Raw genomic sequence first — 19,417 nt, 5'->3', positions numbered from 1 at the left:
GTATGATTAACAAGACCATACAAAGCTGACAGATATTTTCTTGTGTCAAGGATTGTTTTTTTTTTTTCAATTAATGCACTAGGTTTATCAGAAAGGTTATTAATCATACAGTTGAAATCTGTCAGTAAAATGTAAAATGAAATCATAAAACAATGGTGTGCAGTATAATAGCATATTTTGTTTAAACCTCCTAGGTAATAACCTAGAAATTAGACAACCGTGGAGACGCCTAATACCTTAGCTCATATCAGGTTTTTTGAAAGTTCTCGCGAATTTGTCTTCATTTTCAAAAAAAAAAGTCAATTGAAAAATTAATTTAACCATTCACATCAGTGTTTGTTTTATTGCATTCCAAATTATTTCTCCATCTTGCCGTGTGATGAATCGCTTCGTAATGTTAGATTTTTGAAAATGATTCTATTTTATAAATATTGATTTGCAATGGCTAATCTTTTGTATGATTTATAAGGTAGTTTCATTTTTAAAACATTTGACATTGTAACCAATCATGTATATTTGTGTGTTTGTGTATTTGCATTGTATTTTAATATGTGTGAGTGACTCAAGATATACAAAGAGCTATGTCGTCTTAATGCATTTCTCAGTTCCTAAATGTTCATGTTGCATATTCGTTCACATGTGCTCAAATTCACACGTAGGGTATTGAACAGATTTGTTGAATTTGATTTTATATCAACACTCTGTTTATGCTCTCTTGTTTGGGTTGAGACATCATCTTAATTATCATTAAAGTAACATATGTAGCTGTGTGATTTGAATTTTCGGCAAAAGCTCTATAACAAAGTGATGCTCTGCAAATGGGGTAGGAGGCAATGCCTCGTCCTCCTACTCAACTCCTATTCCGGCACGTCCACGTCGTGCAGAGCGGTAACATGCGTTACTAGGGATGCAAGAGCTCTTTTTGAGGAGGAGCTCTTTTTGCTGCACTAGTTGCATCAGATGGTAACGCATGGCTAAGCCGGAAAGGGGGAGACAGGCCAACAAATTAGTGCTGGAAATTTGTTGGTTCTGGCTTCTGTAAATAGTGTAAAGTCCACAGTTCCTGCTGTACGAAGTAGTGAGGCTCAGCATCCCGGCCTTACCTTCAACGGCAAACGAAAAAACAGCGGAGCTGATCAATAAAAATTATTTTCAAACTGTTCCAAGTGTTCTGGAGGTATGTACTATGTTAATATTAAAATATCAATTCTTAAAAGATCGGAGTTTTAGCGGTTTATTGTTAATGTTTAATTTTGTAAAACAAACACATTATCCAACAGCGTACAATTTTAATCATTGGAAGAGTTCAACAAAACACCAGCCCCAATGGCCAGCAATTTGTTCGGGGTTTGTGGAACAAAATGTAAGTCTGCTTGGGTAAGTCTGTTGAGATTTGCGTTAATGTTGCGTTTTTTATATATCTTTTTTCCACAACTTTACCAGTGAAGCGATCGATGTTTAAGAACCAGAGCTGTCAACAAATTGAAGACATTCTGCACTGGGTAAGAAACTACATGGTAAAATGTCAAATTATGTTTTCAATATGCATAATATTATATGCAAAAGTCTTAGAAAAACTCTTAAAAATCTTATTAAATCATCTTTATCTCGCTTTTAATCAATTCAGTTTATTTATGAGCCCTGTTTTTTATTGTATTTATCGTTTCAGATTTGTAACCTTTATCCACAGCTTCACCAGTGAAGCGATCGATGTTTAAGAACCAGAGCTGACAACCAATTGAAGACATTCTGCACTGGGTAAGAAACTACATGGTAAAATGTCAAATTATGTTTTCAATATGCATAATATTATATGCAAAAGTCTTAGAAAAACTCTTAAAAATCTTATTAAATCATCTTTATCTCGCTTTTAATCAATTCAGTTTATTTATGAGCCCTGTTTTTTATTGTATTTATCGTTTCAGATTTGTAACCTTTTCAAGAATCGATCTCCCTACCCTTTGATACAAGCTTTTCCTGCGACTAGTACTGGTGAGTTTTATGTAATGTTTTACTGCTTCTGTATTGAATTTATGATAAATAGAGTGTAATAACCTTAAGCTATAATCAATGAAATATGGACACTTTCAATCCATGACTTTGATTATCATCAAACAGCTCAACCATTCAACGACCAACGGTTTCAAAAGATCAACCTAAACGCGATCAACCATCTGTCCTCAACCATCTAATCAACCATTACAATCAACTCTGCAATTCAACAATCAATCGGCAAACCGATCAACCCGCCACAATCAGCTTAGTTGTGATAAGGTATAGTGGTACCCCGCTCATAAAAAACAACTTATACTCTGCTGCTTCGGGCGACTACAAAAATGTAAATGCGATGATTAGATTATGTTGGGTTGGGTTTTTAAATTACATTTAATGTTTATTTTTATTATTTAGACCCTCTCGAAATAGCTTTAAGTTTATCGAAACATTCTTTTCAATTCAGTAGAATGTGTGAGTATATGTGCGTATGTGTGTGTCTGTTTTTTTTTTAAATTAATTTTACAGTAAGTGATGATTTTTTGTCTCTTATTCAATACTCTTGGATTATTTTATATCTCTAATGCTCACAGCAATACAGCTACTTGTCCTCATAGCAATACCTATTGTCGAACTTGCCCTGAAGCTGTTTGCTATACAGTAACGAGAACCCGTTTACAACGAGCAAATCTAAATGTCCAACCAATACCACTCTTAACGAGTAAAATCTCGCACAACGAGCAATATGTTCCTGGTACATTTTTCGCATGCCGGTGTGCAATCAACTTCACGATTACATTGAGTATTTCTTTTATGTTGAATATATTTCTTCCTTATCCGGCACTGAAACCGCTTTGCGCTTTAGGCCTGCCCTGAGTGTCCGGAACCGCTCACGGTTTCGCGCCTTCGTTTGCCAGTCCGTTATCCCGGCCTTAATGGTGGACGCCTCCAGGCCATCTTGCCAGCTCAATTTGTGCCTCTATACTTGTGGACGGCCCTTCGGAGCCTGGCGAGCTTGATACGCTGCACGACAGTGAGGTCGCTGTACATCTCGTCTCGAATGTGGACTATTACTCAGTAATCGAGTATTTCTAGAGCATTTTTCTGAATTTACTTGCTCATGAAGACGAGAATTTCCCCTACAATTTCGGTACGTCAATCATTTGTCAAGTGTTAGTCGAAACGTATTTCGTGTAATCTTTCCAAGAAATTTCAACAATCTTTAATTATTGGCCTGGTACTTGGAAGCTTCCGAGAACAGGTATATCTGGTGAAGAAGATAGCTTCAGATTTAATTAAAGTATCCATTTTGTACAATATTTACCATATTTTTTTAAGTGCCGTGTTTAGATTTTTAACAATAGTTTTTTTGGATTTTTCGCTGCAGATGAAAGCGCAACATCGTCAGCATAAAAGTATTGCTCGCAGTTCTTCATGTAAGGAATATCTAAGGTATATATGTGCGATAGTAAAGGCAAACAGAACACTGCTTTGAGTAAAACCGGTTTTTGGCGTACGTATACTTGATGTGCTATTTAAAATATGTGTTCTGTTATGTCGATTAGAAATGAATGAATTTACTATATTGATAAAGTAACTTGGAAAATTTAGTTGGATGAGTTTGAAAGTAAACCTTGATATCAGATAGAGTCAAAAGCTTTCTCAGTATCTAGAAGAATTATTACATCTGTTGTGTGTGGTATTGTTCTTTAATCTATGGAGTTGGTGTGTAGTAGCAAGAGTGGGACAGAAACCAAATTGACTATTCGGGATTATGTTGTTGTTGGACGTATGGAGTGATAGTCGGCTTTCTAATTTTTTTTTAAATATTGTACCCAAGCTACTAAAAATCTATAGTTTTCTAGTTGACTGTTATCTGTGGTTTGGGTATCGCGATAACTTAAACTATTGTCAATCCATTTGGAAAGTAGCCATGTTTTAGGCAACTATTTAGAATGGTATTGAGGTATATAATGCCTTTTGGAGGTTTTTTTTTTGAGTATGTAGTTGAAACAGTTTGGTTTTATTATGTTAGTCTTATTTCATTGAAATTAGATTTGTTGAGACTTATTATTTTAACGTATTATTCAGTCAGTGTCTTTGCCTCTGTCTGTGACACATATTTCGAATTTTTATAAGGTTAATAATATCTGGGAAGGGGTTATTGAATTACACCTTCCTGCTGATTGTAATGGTATTGCAATATGCAGGAAGCGTCTATCATCAGCACATTTGCGGTCCTGGAACGAATTATTCCACTTTTTCTTACAAATCATATGGACAAAATATAACTAGTTTTTTTTTCAAATAACGAGTAAGCCACTGGATAGAGTTTAATCGTTTCGAGAGGTTCCACTGTATTCCATTTATAAACTCACGCCTGACAATGTTTTGTGAACTTCGCCCCATTATCTGTCACGATCCTAATTCGTAATTTCTTTTTTGTGCCTTACTCTCACGTGCTGTACCGGTAAAGTGTCACTTTTCGAAACAAAACAACAGTGACAAACTACTACTACTATGTATATGATAATTCCCTTGATGTAAGAGAGTAAAGATTTGGACGGTTCAAACGCTTTGGTAAGCAGATACACCGTTGGCAGCGTCTTAAGTCACTGCGTTCGTGTGTATCGAATAAGCTGCCCCACCAATTGCCTATGGGCCAATTACGTTTGCATCCTTTTAAAAGGATCACACGCTTAATTTAAACTACGCACAATAATGATGTGCTGTATTTTCAACAAGCACTTAGGTTTCTTAGGTTCGGCAATCAATCACTGCTCCTGTGGAGATTGAACAGTGTTCATCGATTGATCGTTTGAACAAAAAAGAGCCATTCTGATATGCTTTCCAGCTTGACATTTTTCTTCTTTTTTGCGTAACGACCTACGTGGTGATGCCAGCCTATACAGGCAGCCGGATAGTCAGACCTTGCTACAGGTAGACTGGTTCATATGAGGCTTTTAGTTTCAACCATAATTCTTTGGTATGCAATCACACCGTGTACAATCCTATAAGAGTTATTTCCTTCAAGTCATCATTCACCACGATCGTGTAGAGAATGAAATGAGCAGGAAAATGATAAATAAGATGCGATTACAAGAAGATTGTAGACTACACTTATTCTACAGCGTACGCTACTATTTCGCCGTTTCTTTCCTACACTCGCATTGAAATCTTTCTATGCGTAACTTTATACTCTTGCTACTATTTTACTACTGTGGCTGATTGTTGACTGGCAGTTTATTTATTCGAATGATTTTCTTTACTGTACTCATTTAACTTTCAAGGTAATAACGGGATTATTTTCATGTTTTAGACGATCGAGTGTCTAAACATCTTTTGTTTGAAACATCTTCCTACTTTGAAATGACTTTGAATTGTCATGTAAATGCATTGCATTCTTTCATTCCCAAGTAGTTGCCTATAGCACTCCTAGACCGACTAAGGTTGATGCGCCAAATAGAGTATAACAAATGTCTAACAGTTTGTGTACTTAACCAGCTTATAATTATATTACTTTACCAGAAGTTGTTTTCAAATTGGGCAGAGCCTTCGGCAACACTCTCGCCCCTGCGTGGTTGGGATCTGCGTGTCTAACGATAGTGAACTAGTAAGGTAGTTCAATTAAGTTCGACGCGTTAAGAATCGTGTTATGTTCTATTTTTTTAATTAAAAATAGTGACATCATGGGTTATCATTTATTGTGTGATAACCGTTGTGTAGTGCGGTTTTTTGTTGTGTTTGATTCTACCGAGAGCGAACAATATGTTTAATGTCTTTGGACCGGTTTAGACTGATGTAGTCAGTTTTGCCCTCCCGGTGGTGCACATCAAACTTATTTTTGGGCGATATTTTAACTTATTTTGATTGACATTTTAAATGTTCAATCGTTAAAAATACTCATACCCATAAAACTTTATGGCAAGTGTTGCAAAACATATGTTAAAATTCGTAGTAAATCAAAATTTCAATAAATTCTTATTCAAATGAATTTCTCGTAATTTTGGGAGATTTTTAAATGCGATATTTATTGCAAAAAATCTACCGTTTCACTCGTGTTTTTACACTTATAGTACGGTGCTAAACACGTACTTTCGTAAAAATATGATTAATGTGCAAAGCCGCTGAATGCTATGTTACGCAAGTCATTTTTATGCTTTTTAAGCGCTAAAACGGAGATCTTCGCAAAGTGTATGAATTCACAATGAAATAAATTTCTGATATAGTTGATTTTGATTATTGGATGTTGGTCTGCAATGGACGTAAATGCAATGGTTTCAGTAAGGATTTTCATATTATTTGCCTCTATTTATCATGAGTTTACTGTTTAGCTACGGGCAAGAAAGACAAGGCAATGATGAATAATGAGAAGAATCGTAACATGATGAAGAAACAATAAATATAACAGTTGTAAGAATAAATATGTCTCCTTCAGGAACCCCATACTTTATTGCGAAGAACTCTCTAACATCGGCCTACAGCGCACACGGTATAGTCTGCATTGGCATGTACTTTGCCAAGCTGTAAGCTTGGAAAACATTTAACTTATGATGAAATAGCACATAGTGCAATCGTCCTTCTCTTTTCCTTGATTAAACGTTTTATGAGAGGATGAATATTTTGATAGAACAACCTCTTAAATTGCTGATAAATGGTAGAATGGCAAATCAAGCAGAGCTTCTCTGTGCTCTGTGCTTTCGTTGCTAATACAGCAAAAAAGCGAAATTAATTTAAAAAGCTTTATTGCGAAGAACTCTCTAACATCGGCCTATAGCGCACACGGTTTAGCCTGCATTGGCAGGTACTTTGCCAAGCTGTAAGCTTGGAAAACATTTAACTCGCGATAAAATAGCACAATCGTTTTTCTCTCTTCCTTGATTAAACGTTTTATGAGAGGATGAATATTTTCATAGAACAACCTCTTAAATTGCTAATAGATGGTTTTATTCAAACAGAGCTTCTCTGTGCTCTGTGTTTTCCTCGATAATACAGCAAAAATGCGAAATTAATTTAAAAAGCTTTATTGCGAAGAACTCTCTAAAATCGGCCTACAGCGCACACGGTTTAGCCTGCATTGGCAGGTACTTTGCCAAACTGTAAGCTTGGAAAACATTTAACTCGCGATAAAATAGCACAATCGTTTTTCTCTCTTCCTTGATTAAACGTTTTATGAGAGGATGAATATTTTCATAGAACAACCTCTTAAATTGCTAATAGATGGTTTTATTCAAACAGAGCTTCTCTGTGCTCTGTGTTTTCCTCGATAATACAGCAAAAAAGCGAAATTAATTTAAAAAGCTTTATTGCGAAGAACTCTCTAACATCGGCCTACAGCGCACACGGTTTAGCCTGCATTGGCATGTACTTTGCTAAGCTGTAAGCTTGGAAAACATTTAACTTATGATGAAATAGCACATAGTGCATTCACCCTATATGATCCTTGATTAAACGTTTTAAGAGAGGATGAATACTTTATTGGAACAACCTCTTAAATTGCTGATAAATGGTTTTATTCAAGCAGAGCTTCTCTGTGCTCTGTGCTTTCCTCGATAATATAGCAAAAAGCTGCTCTTTTATGCCAAGGATGTGAGATCGTATATTATGGAATGCTTACGTATAGTTCGCCTCACATGAGGGTGGAGAGAGTGAATATCTAATACTGACAACCGACTAGTAGAGAAATTAGTCTATTATTTCCAGGCTTCGAGTTTTTGCTGGCGTTGTATCTGTAGCTGTTGTAACTGTCACCTATTGCAAGTAGCTAACGTCGCAATCTTGTACTGTCTTCATTTGGTTTTTTCGCTTCCTGTATGTTCTATTCTTCACTCAGCTTGCAGTTTGCGACAGTAGCAACAAATGTCGACTGTAGATGCAGGATCAGTGATTGTTTGTATAATGCATAATAATATATGATTTACCTATAACTGAACCAATGAACTGGTTTCAGTGCACTCAAACACTTTCCTTACGATGGGCTCGATGGATTCTGTTGCTAACATTAACATATCCTTCAGATACATCGCTTGAAGGAAAATGTTCACTCTCTCCCTGCATTCGAACGAACCAATGTACAATGGGCAGCACTTAGATCCATAGGATCTCGTCACACTCACTTGACATTGCGTGTATTGAAACTTAAGCTTTGTTCACCTTGTCAAACATCTAGTTCCTGTTGATGTTGTTGTGGTAGAACTATAGCTGTGTTGGACCTCATGGGTCTCTTTCGCCTCTTATCAATCATCTAATGATACTCTTGGCTGGTAAGTCTTCACATACTGCAACCCGGGACAACCCTTTCAGTTTTGTGATGCGTCAGCCCGTTGGTGCTCTAACTTTGTCATTGCGAACTTATTAAGGTGAGCTACAATTTGCACGCTGTACTCGAGGTACTCGATTGTACTATTGCCCTAGGCTAGCACGAAACTAAAGATCGTTTATTGTTAGTTAAGCTTTGCTTTCTTTTTATAAAAGAAAAAAAAACTCCGAACTTAGTTCATTTGATGCCTTATAACGTCTTAAGGGAAGGATTATAACGTCTTAAGGGAAGTATCGGTTCGTTTGAACTATCATATTGATAAGGGAAATTTGTTTCCTACCTCTTCTTTTTCAAATCTTTAATTCGTCCGATTGTTCACTGGTGTAACAATCTAAAACAGCAGTGTTGGTATTTGATTCCAATTGTGCATGTCATGATGCATAGAGTATGTTTAAAATGCCAACGATAAAAAAGGTTTTTTCCTTTTATTATTCAAAATATAGGCAAAGGCTGTGTATTGCTATGAGACAATTAAATGTTTGCATGAAACTGGATATAAACAATTCCTTTTCAATTATTACAAATCACACACACTTACGCACAACGTGGCTTACAATTCTATTGATTCCACAGTTTTCTCTGTAAAATGTCTAACAACTATGTAGGGATATGGTTTTGCATAGTCATCGTCGGAACTAGCCGTAATTTAATTAAAAAAAAGGAATCTTTTTTAAAAGAACATAAACCATTGTTATAAAAGATTTCACTTCCAACATTTTTGCTGCAGCTAGCAAACTTCTACGATATATATGCACAAAAACAGATAGAGGGACGGTTAAAATTGCTAGAGGTTTTATATGTTAATTAATTGTTGCAGTAATCTATAGTTTATTGAAAACTATTCTAAAATGCACAAAATAAAAAAAATGTATAAAATGTATAGGTACGCATACCATGAAAAAGAAACATGTAATATAGATTTTAAACCCATTTTACACTCCCGTTGTTTCATTTATATATCGCCGGTAGTACTCGCACAATAAAACGATGAAGAGAATAGTTCTAATTGTTGAACAATTGTTTGTTAAAAGAAACTGTCTGCAAATGCAATAAATGGACATGAAAAACAACCAAATAGGGAACACTTGTAAAGTATAATAACGAAATAATCCGAACGATCAATGTTGAATGCTACTCCAGTGGATTCCCTCTATCCAATTTCCGTTACGAACTCGGCCCATTTCAAGCTACCTTTCTTGGTTTGCATTTGCTTTTCACTTAATTGAACCTATTCTGTGCAGCGGACGATTGCACATTCACAATAAAAATAATTCATCACTATCCATGTCCGAAGCACTGATCAAACATCGATCAAACCAGGTTTCATATTAGCAATGCAGAAGGACGAAACCAATAAACCCCCAAACACCCTTCCCCCCCCCCCACCCCCCTTCGTGCACCGCATCATACGCCATCTGACCTGCTTGACGATCATCCGAAATGTTTTTCTCCTCTACAAATAAAAGGCACCACAAAAAACTGCTCTTTCCTCTGTTTACATCCCGGTGAGTATTAGGCGTCATCCATTAATTACGTAACGCAAAAACTGCAATATATCGACCCCCTCCCCTCGTAGTGTAACAAACTGTAACTTTGAAAGAACCCCCCCCCCCCCCTAAATTACGTAACAAATGGAGCCCACCCCCCTCAAATAGCTTTGTTTATTGAAGAAAATTAGATTTTTGTATTTTTTTTTCCTTTTTTTATATTCCTATTTTTTTTAAATACACTCTTTTCCCGAGTTTCGCGACATTCGAGTTACGCGAATTTTTATTTTTGTTCATATGTCAAATCAGTACCATTTTCTCGTACAATTGTCAAATGAATAATAAATTGCAATTTTTCCATAAAAAAATAAATAACTAATAAAACAGAAAAAAACCGAATTGTCTACACGAATTGAATTAAATAAGTAATAAAGTGCATAAAAGCACTACATCTAATAAAAAAAAACATGGTTATACAAGTTATGTGTTGGCTGCAAAATGTTATCCGAGGTACGCGAATGTCTCCGGGACGCATTATTCGCGTAACTCGGGAAAAGACTGTAAACAAAAAGTTACATTATATTTTATATAAAGAAAAGTGTTCCCATGCAGCAATCCAAAATTCCAAAAGAATCTGAAAATCGGATCCTCAGCACAGGTTGCAATGTACTTGCATCACCATCATCAGAAGCGTTTTTCATCCAGCCATCTTCCTGGTCCTCCATAAACATGCCTATCTTTAGAAAAATTCCCTTTGCTTTAGATGTTGTATCATCATCAAATTGATTATTCCATTTCACACATAACAAGTGATGTTTAATATGTTACGCATGTCCTACAGCTTACGAACAAAATCGGTAATGTTTGCGACAATTGATCAACTCAGACAGAAAAAAGGCTGACGGTGAACCAACCCCCCCCCCCCACCTATTAGCGTTACATAATTCATAGATGACGCCTGAATAATCGTGTTTTTTCCCTTCTCAGCTTTATGATTGCTTTTCATGTCTACCGCGCAGCACCGGTGATGGACTTAAACTTCCCGAGCGAGAAGCATCAATGAAGAAGTGAATGATTTACAACTGTCTTTTGTAATAGCTGGCCTGGTACACGGGAATCGAATCCTCCTTCTCAACAATTTTGACTGACAAAAAGAAGAAGAAGAAGAAGAAGAAGAAAAAGACGAAGAAAAGACCTATGAATATCAATCTCGTGCTAGAAAAAAAAAATCGATGTGAGCAAAAAGTTGTAAGCCATTGCGAGTAGAAACAGGGCTGGGAGCAAGATGTGGCCCGTCGACGTGTTTCTTCTATGGCGCCATCGGCAACAATTATAAAATCTTCTATGTTAACCAAATTAAACAACTTAACCTCTCATAATTGGCATACTACGGCAAAAGCTTAAACAGTGTCTATTAAAAACGGTTGGAACGAGTTTTGCCCGTCATATGCTTAAACGGGTATTTTGCAAACTGACGATCTGGCGGTCGCATTTAAATTAGGTCAGATTAAAAGCATTCATATTGAAATGAAGATCACCACCGACTTCGGATCGAGATGTGATGTTTCATCGGGCGCTGTAATTCATCTATTGAAGCAAACGATTCTACGAATGGTGCTGGCATTATTGCAACATTTGGTGTTATTACTAGTGTCTTTGGGATGGGCAGTGGGATAGAATGTATTATTAAAATAATAAACGAATAAAGATAAAGCAACAAACATTATCTACTTTCTTTCAATAAATCCCCAAAATGCTTTCGCGTTTTGCTTTGATAGTAAAATTAACATTTGTTTTTATTACATTATGCTCAATGGTATGGGTTTCCGATTCGATAGGCCTCTGTCTGTCTGTCTGTCTGTCTGTCTGTTCGTTTAAAATGCTATTGTCCTGTGGTAGAACACGGGGAGGTCGGAGAGAGACTTTGTCAGGAGTACTACACGGCGACCAGGAGATAGGGGGAACCGGGTATAGGTAGTCGATTTTACCTTTGCTTACAGCTTTAAAACTCCATCCGACAACTTTTGCGTTGCCTCTTTGCGCTTTTGTTTTTTTTTTTATTTTGAATCCACAGCAGATGAATATAAGGCGAGCGTTTTATTAAAAAGGACGTCATTTAGTAGAGTGAGAGTAGTAAAAGTGGCTTCGCAGGACGACCGTGGTGATGTGTGACCTTTTTTTTTGTTAGTGCGGACTAAGCTCTTCTTATCGGTAATTATTTTGATTTTGTCATGTTGCAATGGTTTACACATTATAAGAGTGATTCACATCGATACCATCCACGCCCAATGAATTGGGATTTGATTAAAAGGGTAAAGGAATGTGTACAGCCCGAATGGTCGACTAGCTACAAGACAAGCTAGTAGATCTGCAACAGATGTGTTAACTATCGCGCAGTAGCAGTCAAGGAGTTTCATGATACGTTTTCTGTTGCTATTTTCCTCACATTTTACAATTGACAACGAGTGCTAACACGATTGCTAACCACACATCACTGCTGAAGGATATCGGTTTCTTATTGTTTTTCCTTTGTTGTTGCTTGTTCTTTTGCTCTCGATTTAATACAGCAAGCTTACTTAAACTACCTATCATACCTATGCAAATACATTATTCTCGTAAGTATTGACCATGTCTTTTTTTTATCTTTTATCTTATGATAAGAACATTGTGCACATGTCCGCTGAGTTGATTTGAAATTTATAAATACATAGCGCGAAAGAATGTTTTTTTTTGTTTGTTTTGCTTGGAGCTACACACTTTCAACGATGTTTTATATGTTTTACTATACACACAAGCACTCATAGAGCAATACGCATGGCAGCTTTTAAGTATAAAATGCAGTACAATTCTTAATCGAAACATTATGTATCGCTACGCTTCAACGATTTGGAGTAGTTTTGAAGAAGAGAAATTCTATGCGCACGATAAGCCTCCTACAGCCTCCTACACCATTCAGTATTAATAGGGATCCGCCGAACGAGGAAGCCAAGTTCCAATTGGAATCGCCAAATCGATACCTCATGTGACACAAACGTTAAGCAAATAAAAGCGTAAAAATATTAAGTGAAGTGCTAAGTGTTCTGAGTCCGAGTTTCTCTCGATTAGCCGATGATATCCATTTGTTAACCCTGAATCTATACTGTTGGATCCCAGTTACCACAGGGATAATGGATAACGAAAATGCAATGGTAATACATAGCAACCATCACTCACTCACTCTTTAGTTGACTTCAAAATACATATCTTAAAACTAGAACCTGTGTGCAATAGTCCGAGTAGTTCGGACATATCATATACCAAATGGTGGATAGTACATGGCGACCGTGACATAGAGCCAAAATATTATGAACAATACATCCCCAACGAAGAAAGCGAATGAGAGTTGGGAGTGAATCCACTGAAGAAGACATTCTCAACAAGGAACACGTGTTTCCAATAAGAGTCAAAGATATGTAGCTAAAAAAGAAGCGATATAATGAGCACACGCAAAACTATCTGCTCAGTTCCAAAAAACTTTGAATTATTTAACTGGATCGTACAGCAACATCATTATCAGAAATTTGGGTGGCTGTTTAAAAAAAAATTGGATGAATGAACGAGGAAACTGAATGATAAATTCAATATATTCAAAAAGGAGCAATTAAGCAATAATTATTGCTACCATTGAACACAATACGGTGTACGACGTATAGCAAAAACATTATCAGAAATTTGAGTGATTGTTTTATGCCCAGATAGAGCGAAGAGGAAGTTTAAACAACCCATTGCTACGTATCTTGTAATAGAAAATGTCTTTTTTGAGTCATTTTTTTATGCTTTAATTATTCCATGCCCGTTGTTCGTTGAACAAATAGAATACACACGTAGCAGCAGTAGCCTTGCAGGACAGGCCATATTACACGATATGTACCGCCAAGGTTATCTGTACACTTAAGCGAACGAAAAGCTTTAAAGCCTGTCGCGAGCAATGCATTCCAAATTGTTTAATAAGCTTAACTAAGCTTGACTAAAATCAATGTTTAGCAATAGAGGGACTTTTAGCACCAGGTACAGAGGTTATAGCCTTATGCAACGCTTTGAGTAAAATATTTGATAAAGCTTGGACTAACCCTCACTAACTGTTTGATTTTCACCGGGGTCCAGCAGGTAAGGCGCGAAATCGTCGTAAAAATACCCTACAAACGAATAATTGCATTTGCATTCTCAAAAAACTCACAAAACTACTCCAAACTGAGGACTCCGCTTGACTGAGGGGAAAGGATGTCTCCCAGAAATGAATTGCAATACGTTTGAAGTGTCATAAGTTTCGATTAGATTGCCGAATAGCGGTGTCACAACTGCAATGGATCCGCTTTACATGAGAGGCATGTGTAACGGCAAACGTTATAAAACAATTGTTTAAAATGCGCTTAAATATCACATACACTACGATGTGGCAGTAATAACATACTTCCAAAACAAAAGAGATCGCCCTCGGGCAGACATGTGCACAATACAGGATGTTGAACAGATTCGCCACTACAAAAAAAAAAGAAAGGCAGACTAGCATAGTGGCCCCGTTAATAAAGAAAAGGTACGAACTGCCTCTCGGCAGCAACCTAAACGTTCTAACGTATCATATATCTCGTGCACTGCCGAGTAAGGCCTTCTGTTCTATCCTACCGCACTCTACTTACTAGAGCCCAACGCGTCGGACGAAACGCTTTCCTCATCGCCGTCGTCTCCCGGGTCGTCCATTTCCGCGTGCCGGGCGTGCAGCAGCTCGTCACTGTTGCCATTTTTCTCACCGCGCACGATCTGATACTCGCGCTGCAGATCGGCAAGCTGGCGGCGTAACTTTACCACCCTGCTGCGCAGATCCTTTTCCCGGCTGACCAGCGCGTGAATGTGGCCGAAGTTGATCTTCAGCTGCGACTGATCGATCGACCAGCGCGTGTACAGCTCGGACCACAGCACAATGCTGAGCGGTGCGACCGACGGCCATATGACGGCGGGATTCGGCTCGTACAGCGGGTTGAGCAGGGATTTCACCACCTCCGGCCGGTTAAGGTGGGACCACAGGCTGGTGGTGCGCGTAGTTACCTTCAGCTGCACCCGGTCACGCTCGCAGTCGCCCAAAAACGTACCGTACTGGCTGAAGTAGCTGTGCTCGAACAGGGTCACCAGCAGCCGATGGTCGTACTCGAAGCTGCAGGGAAACTGAGCGTACAGTTGATAAACGCAGTCGAGAAAGAGCAGAAACGTGGCGCTCGAGCTTTTGCGTCGCAGGTTGGTGGGCGTGTAGCAGGAGTGTTTGTGGCGCGTCGAAAACGGGTAGCCACCCTGCAGCCATTCCCGATCGATGAGCGCTTGCAGTCTGGATCATGAACGAAAGGAAATTGGAGAAAAATTGAGAAAATCAATACGATAACAACAGAACAATTGTAGCATCTAGTTGGCTTCAAACATACCCCCTTATCGTGCGGCTGTCGGGATTAAGGATGATTTGTACCAGCGAGGTTATTACGAGCGTAGTATCCAGACCTTTCCCACCATGCACCAGCACGGGGCTGCCCTCCTGGTCGAGACACTGCGCCACCACGCAGGCCGCATTCAGCGCGTTCAGCACGTACCCGAGCCAGCCGGACATTTCCAGTCGCGACAGCCACTTGTCCGAGCTGCACTGCACATCGTTGCACGCTTCCATCAATTTGATAAAACTATCTAACAACGCCGACACGGAGCTGAACTGCCCGATCGGCCGCGTCACCTTTTTCCACTGCGAGTAGTGCTGATCCGTCTCGGTCGTGCTGCTCTTGCCCTTCGCCCACGTGTCGAATATGAAGCCCTTCTTGCTCCGACCGAGCACCGCATTCAGGATGGCTTCGTCCGCCCGGCAACGCTTCGTAACGCCCGGCGCTGCCAGCGGCTGGGCACTGCGCAGCATGGCCGCACCGTTCGCGTGCCGATAGGAGAGCACCGGAAACCGGCCGCCATCGCGGAAGGCGGCCGATTGCACGATCTGTTCGTCGGTAATGGAGCGGGCAACCACCAGCCGAGCGCCGTACGTTGGACAGACCTGGTACGTACTGTTCACCGTCGTCAGTCGCCACTCGCCGTCTCCGTTCGCGAGCAGCTTGCCAAACTCCTGCTCGGGCCGGTACAGCGAGTGTCCGTCCTCGAGGATGTTGTACATCGGGATGTAGAAGAACGGGTACAGCATGCGTGTTTCCTCCAGGTTCGACAGCTGTTCGATAGAGTTGGAAATGTTGAAGTACTCCTGGGGGGAGGCAATTTTCAACGCAATGATGCGCAAATCTTTGCATTTCAGTATGATGGTGCCACCCTCGAGGACGTTGTTGACGATGTTCGGTTTCCGCTCGACGAGATCGATGTTTTGGTGCAGCAGCTGGGGAAAGAGGAAGGGATACGAGCGTATGAGAAATTGCAACCAGTTTGCTTCACACCACAGCCCACAGCTTCTGCGATAAGTTGTTGCAGTGGAGGAGAAGCGATGATAACGACTTGTATGCGCCAAGGTCAACGAGCGTAAACGCATGGAAACTGTTGGAGTAGGCGCTGAGCTTTTGTCACTGATTGAATAGTTAAATTAAAACACAGGATGGGTTTACCCTCAGAAGCGCTGCGCGTACGTAAGGGTGGGTAGTGTAGCGTTTTGAATTGGCAACTGCTTGCCGTTCTTCCGTGACCTACGCGTGGAGTTAAGAAAATGGCGTGCCTCAACAGGAAGGTGCTATAATTGAATTATCTACCATAACGTATACACTGCAGCACAACGCTTGGCAGGGTAATTCAATTAAATCGCCATCAAATGCACCCAAAACAAGTCCATCCATTACGTTAAAAGCTGCCAAAGACCGGAAAGTCAGCATCCATATGGTAACCATATGGATGCCCACCCCTAATGGACACCGGGAATGAGACGGCATTAGGCACTGTTTAACCTCACACTTACCCACAGCTCTTGGGCCCCTTCCTTCCGGGTGCTCAGTATCAAATGGTGGCCAGTGACGCAGAGCGTTCCGTCGATGGGTCGATCGCTAAGCTGATCGTACAAGAGCACGCCATCGAGCTTGGGCGTCAGTATGAGTTCTGCAAACTCCATCCGTACGGCTGGTAATCGTGCTCCACCAACACCCGGAAGGAGTTGTTTTGCTCGCGCGGGCACTCAAACACACACGGACCGATCTGCTGGCAGTAATCCTATTGCTTCTCCGTGGTTTCTGCCCTGACCCACAGCAGGTAAGAGCGCGTTTGCGTAGCTGCGACGATGCTGTTCAGAGCCTGCCAGATGTACAATGGCCAGCCACCAACAGCGCGCCGACGACGTGACGTATACGAAACTCCTAGGAGAGGGCGAAGTGTTGCGTTTCGCACGATTAGCCACGACCGAGAACGGCACCAAAATCGTTCAACTGCAGCCTGTAACGTTTGCGACAGGAAGCGGCATCGATTGGAGCAGTATCAGAACTTTCACATATTGTAAATTTGAGAGAAGGGACGGCGGTCTCCAACAACTTACGTCTCGATTGCGCTGTTGATTCTGTTTTTGTGTCAAGATTTCGACCTGGTGGGCTTAAACACGAATGTTTGCAGCTGTCAAAAAGTGACATTTCCCAGGTCGCCAAAAAGCGAACCAGTCTCACGAAACGGTTGAAGCGGTTGTGGTCACGAAAGTGGCAAAAAATTGCCGTTTTCGATGCGTTTGCAAACTCTATCAAATTAAGAGAAAATTTGTGAAAGATTGCTTCGAAAAATTCAATTTTACATCGATCTCATCCTCTAACAAACTGCAACGATTACCAATTGCCTTCAAATTGCCAACAGCTCACGCAGGTGAGCAATCGGCTCACGCAGTGAGAACGGCTTCTCACTCGCTAAAAAACGTAAACAAAACAAACTCTTATCAAAAACACCCTCGCGATTGTGCAGATTGCATCAGAAGCAGCAACACAAATAAGCGTGATTCCTTCCGCTGTGCGGTTCAGCTATCTCGATGGGAACGACCACAGACGTTATTAAAGTGCAGCGGGCCGTGCACGATCCCAAAAACCCGTTAGTGTATCTGGATGTAAAGGTTGGCGAGGAGAGCGGTAAGGCTACGGCGTCCTTTGGCTATTGCGTTTCCGAAATCTGCTGCTGTTTTCAACACTTTTCAAACCCACATAATCTTTCCAGTCGGTCGAATCGTGATTGAGCTGCGGGCGGATGTAGTGCCACGGACGGCGGAAAACTTTCGCGCCCTGTGCACGGGAGAGCGTGGCATTGCGCCCGACACCGGCACGCGACTGCACTACAAGGGCAGTCCGTTTCATCGGGTGAAATCGTTGTTCATGTCGCAGGGTGGTGATATCGTGCACTTCAACGGCACTGGCGGTGAAAGCATCTACGGTAAAACGTTTGAGGATGAGAACTTTACACTGCTGGTAGGTGGGGTTTGTAGAAGGATATGCCGTGCAGGAAGGAGTCTCCCTCTCTCTCTCTCTCTCTGTCTGTCTCTCCGCAGCACGAAGATGGAGCAGTATCGATGGCAAACTTGGGCAAAGCGCACACCAACAATTCCCAGTTCTTCATAACGTCGGGCGAGTGTCCCCACCTGAACGGGACGAACGTGGTGGTTGGGTACGTGATACGCGGTGGTGGCATTGTCGGTGAGATGGAGCGACACTCGAACGATGACGGTGACCCACTCGTACCGATCGTGATCGAGGACTGTGGCCAGATAGCGCCCGGTGACGATTGGCGCGTTAGCGATGACGACGATGAGGTTGACCGCTTGCCACCGTTTCCGGAAGATTGGGACAGATTCTACGACGAGTTTACCGTATGCCGAACGATCGCTGGCATTGGCCACTTTACGATATATTAACACTTCTTGCCTCCTCACAAAAATTTCCCGTAGGTGGACGAGATGCTGCACTACTTGAACGCCATTCGCTCCGTTGGCAACCGGTACTTTAAGGCGGATCAGTTCGTGCGGGCCAATCGGCGGTACAAGAAGGCGGAACGGTACTACAACTTTTTCACCAACCAGCTGAACAAACTGTCCCCGCGTCGGGACGGAACACGCACACTGTTGGCCGACTTTCAGCTGCTCAACTGTCTCAATCAAGCGGCGGTACGTTTGCGGCTGAAAGACTACCCGAGCGTGGTGGGCGCCTGCAATGCGGCCCTTGCGATCGATCCGGACAACACGAAGGCGCTGTACCGGCGTGGCATTGCGCAGAACGAGCAGCGCAACTACGAGCAGGCGCTGGACGATCTGGGCCGAGCGCTGAAGCGGATACCGGACGATCGGTTGATCCAGCACGAGTACGAGCGATCGCGCAAGAATCTGCAGCAGTACACGCAGCAGCAGCGGAAAGCGTACGCCAAAATGTTCCAATAAGAATGGGTTCGTACCATTTGTCCGTTTGTCGATCTTTGCTATACCTTTTGGATACATGTTTCAATGTATGTGGTGGTGTTCGTTATGTGTAAGGCTTTCGGAAACGCTTGTTCTCCAACCGCAGATGATTGTTGTTAATAAATGTTAAGCAAACGTAGCATACGTTGGTTTCGTCTGTGGGAGCATCCGAAAAAGGATGCGCACGAGTATTTCGATCGATCGGTTCCTGAT

General features: G+C 41.0%; 2 protein-coding genes and 1 long non-coding RNA gene across 5 annotated transcripts; 2 read left to right on the top strand and 1 right to left on the bottom strand.

Annotated features, from left to right (window-relative positions):
• The first annotated feature begins 823 nt into the window (after positions 1 to 823).
• Positions 824 to 4,748, top strand: LOC133391659 (uncharacterized). Of its 3 annotated transcripts, XR_009765137.1 has the most exons (6): positions 824 to 1,177; positions 1,281 to 1,363; positions 1,444 to 1,502; positions 1,670 to 1,758; positions 1,926 to 1,992; positions 2,119 to 4,748. It is a non-coding gene; the product is annotated as an uncharacterized LOC133391659 (long non-coding RNA). The 3 variants fall into 3 exon arrangements; XR_009765138.1 differs by lacking the exon at positions 1,444 to 1,502 and having other exon boundaries at positions 1,691 to 1,758; XR_009765139.1 differs by lacking the exon at positions 1,444 to 1,502 and having other exon boundaries at positions 1,691 to 1,773.
• A 6,820-nt stretch (positions 4,749 to 11,568) lies between these two features.
• Positions 11,569 to 17,377, bottom strand: LOC1269171 (myotubularin-related protein 9). Its single transcript, XM_307776.5, has 4 exons — positions 17,321 to 17,377; positions 16,754 to 17,144; positions 15,249 to 16,186; positions 11,569 to 15,154 (listed from the first exon to the last, which is right to left on the bottom strand). The coding sequence occupies exons 2-4, from the start codon at positions 16,901 to 16,903 to the stop codon at positions 14,467 to 14,469; spliced, it is 1,776 nt and encodes a 591-aa protein (XP_307776.4). The 5' UTR covers positions 16,904 to 17,144; positions 17,321 to 17,377; the 3' UTR covers positions 11,569 to 14,466.
• Positions 16,896 to 19,343, top strand: LOC1269170 (peptidyl-prolyl cis-trans isomerase D). The gene is made up of 4 exons (XM_307775.6): positions 16,896 to 17,891; positions 17,977 to 18,224; positions 18,305 to 18,622; positions 18,701 to 19,343. The coding sequence occupies exons 1-4, from the start codon at positions 17,795 to 17,797 to the stop codon at positions 19,184 to 19,186; spliced, it is 1,149 nt and encodes a 382-aa protein (XP_307775.3). The 5' UTR covers positions 16,896 to 17,794; the 3' UTR covers positions 19,187 to 19,343.
• Positions 19,344 to 19,417: the final 74 nt, after the last annotated feature.

The sequence above is a fragment of the Anopheles gambiae genome, chromosome 2 (assembly GCF_943734735.2).
Source record: "Anopheles gambiae chromosome 2, idAnoGambNW_F1_1, whole genome shotgun sequence".
In the NCBI taxonomy this organism is placed as follows: Eukaryota; Metazoa; Arthropoda; class Insecta; order Diptera; family Culicidae; genus Anopheles; species Anopheles gambiae.
This window is presented reverse-complemented; position numbering and strand designations above follow the sequence as displayed.

Coding starts and splice junctions, on each gene's coding strand:
- LOC1269171 (XM_307776.5), bottom strand. CDS start 16,903: ATGGAGTTTGCAGAACTCATACTGACGCCCAAGCTCGATGGCGTGCTC. Junction 16,187..16,753: donor AAGGGGCCCAAGAGCTGTGG/GTAAGTGTGAGG, acceptor CTCTTTCCCCAG/CTGCTGCACCAAAACATCGA. Junction 15,155..15,248: donor GACAGCCGCACGATAAGGGG/GTATGTTTGAAG, acceptor TTCATGATCCAG/ACTGCAAGCGCTCATCGATC.
- LOC1269170 (XM_307775.6), top strand. CDS start 17,795: ATGGGAACGACCACAGACGTTATTAAAGTGCAGCGGGCCGTGCACGAT. Junction 17,892..17,976: donor AAAGGTTGGCGAGGAGAGCG/GTAAGGCTACGG, acceptor TAATCTTTCCAG/TCGGTCGAATCGTGATTGAG. Junction 18,623..18,700: donor GATTCTACGACGAGTTTACC/GTATGCCGAACG, acceptor AATTTCCCGTAG/GTGGACGAGATGCTGCACTA.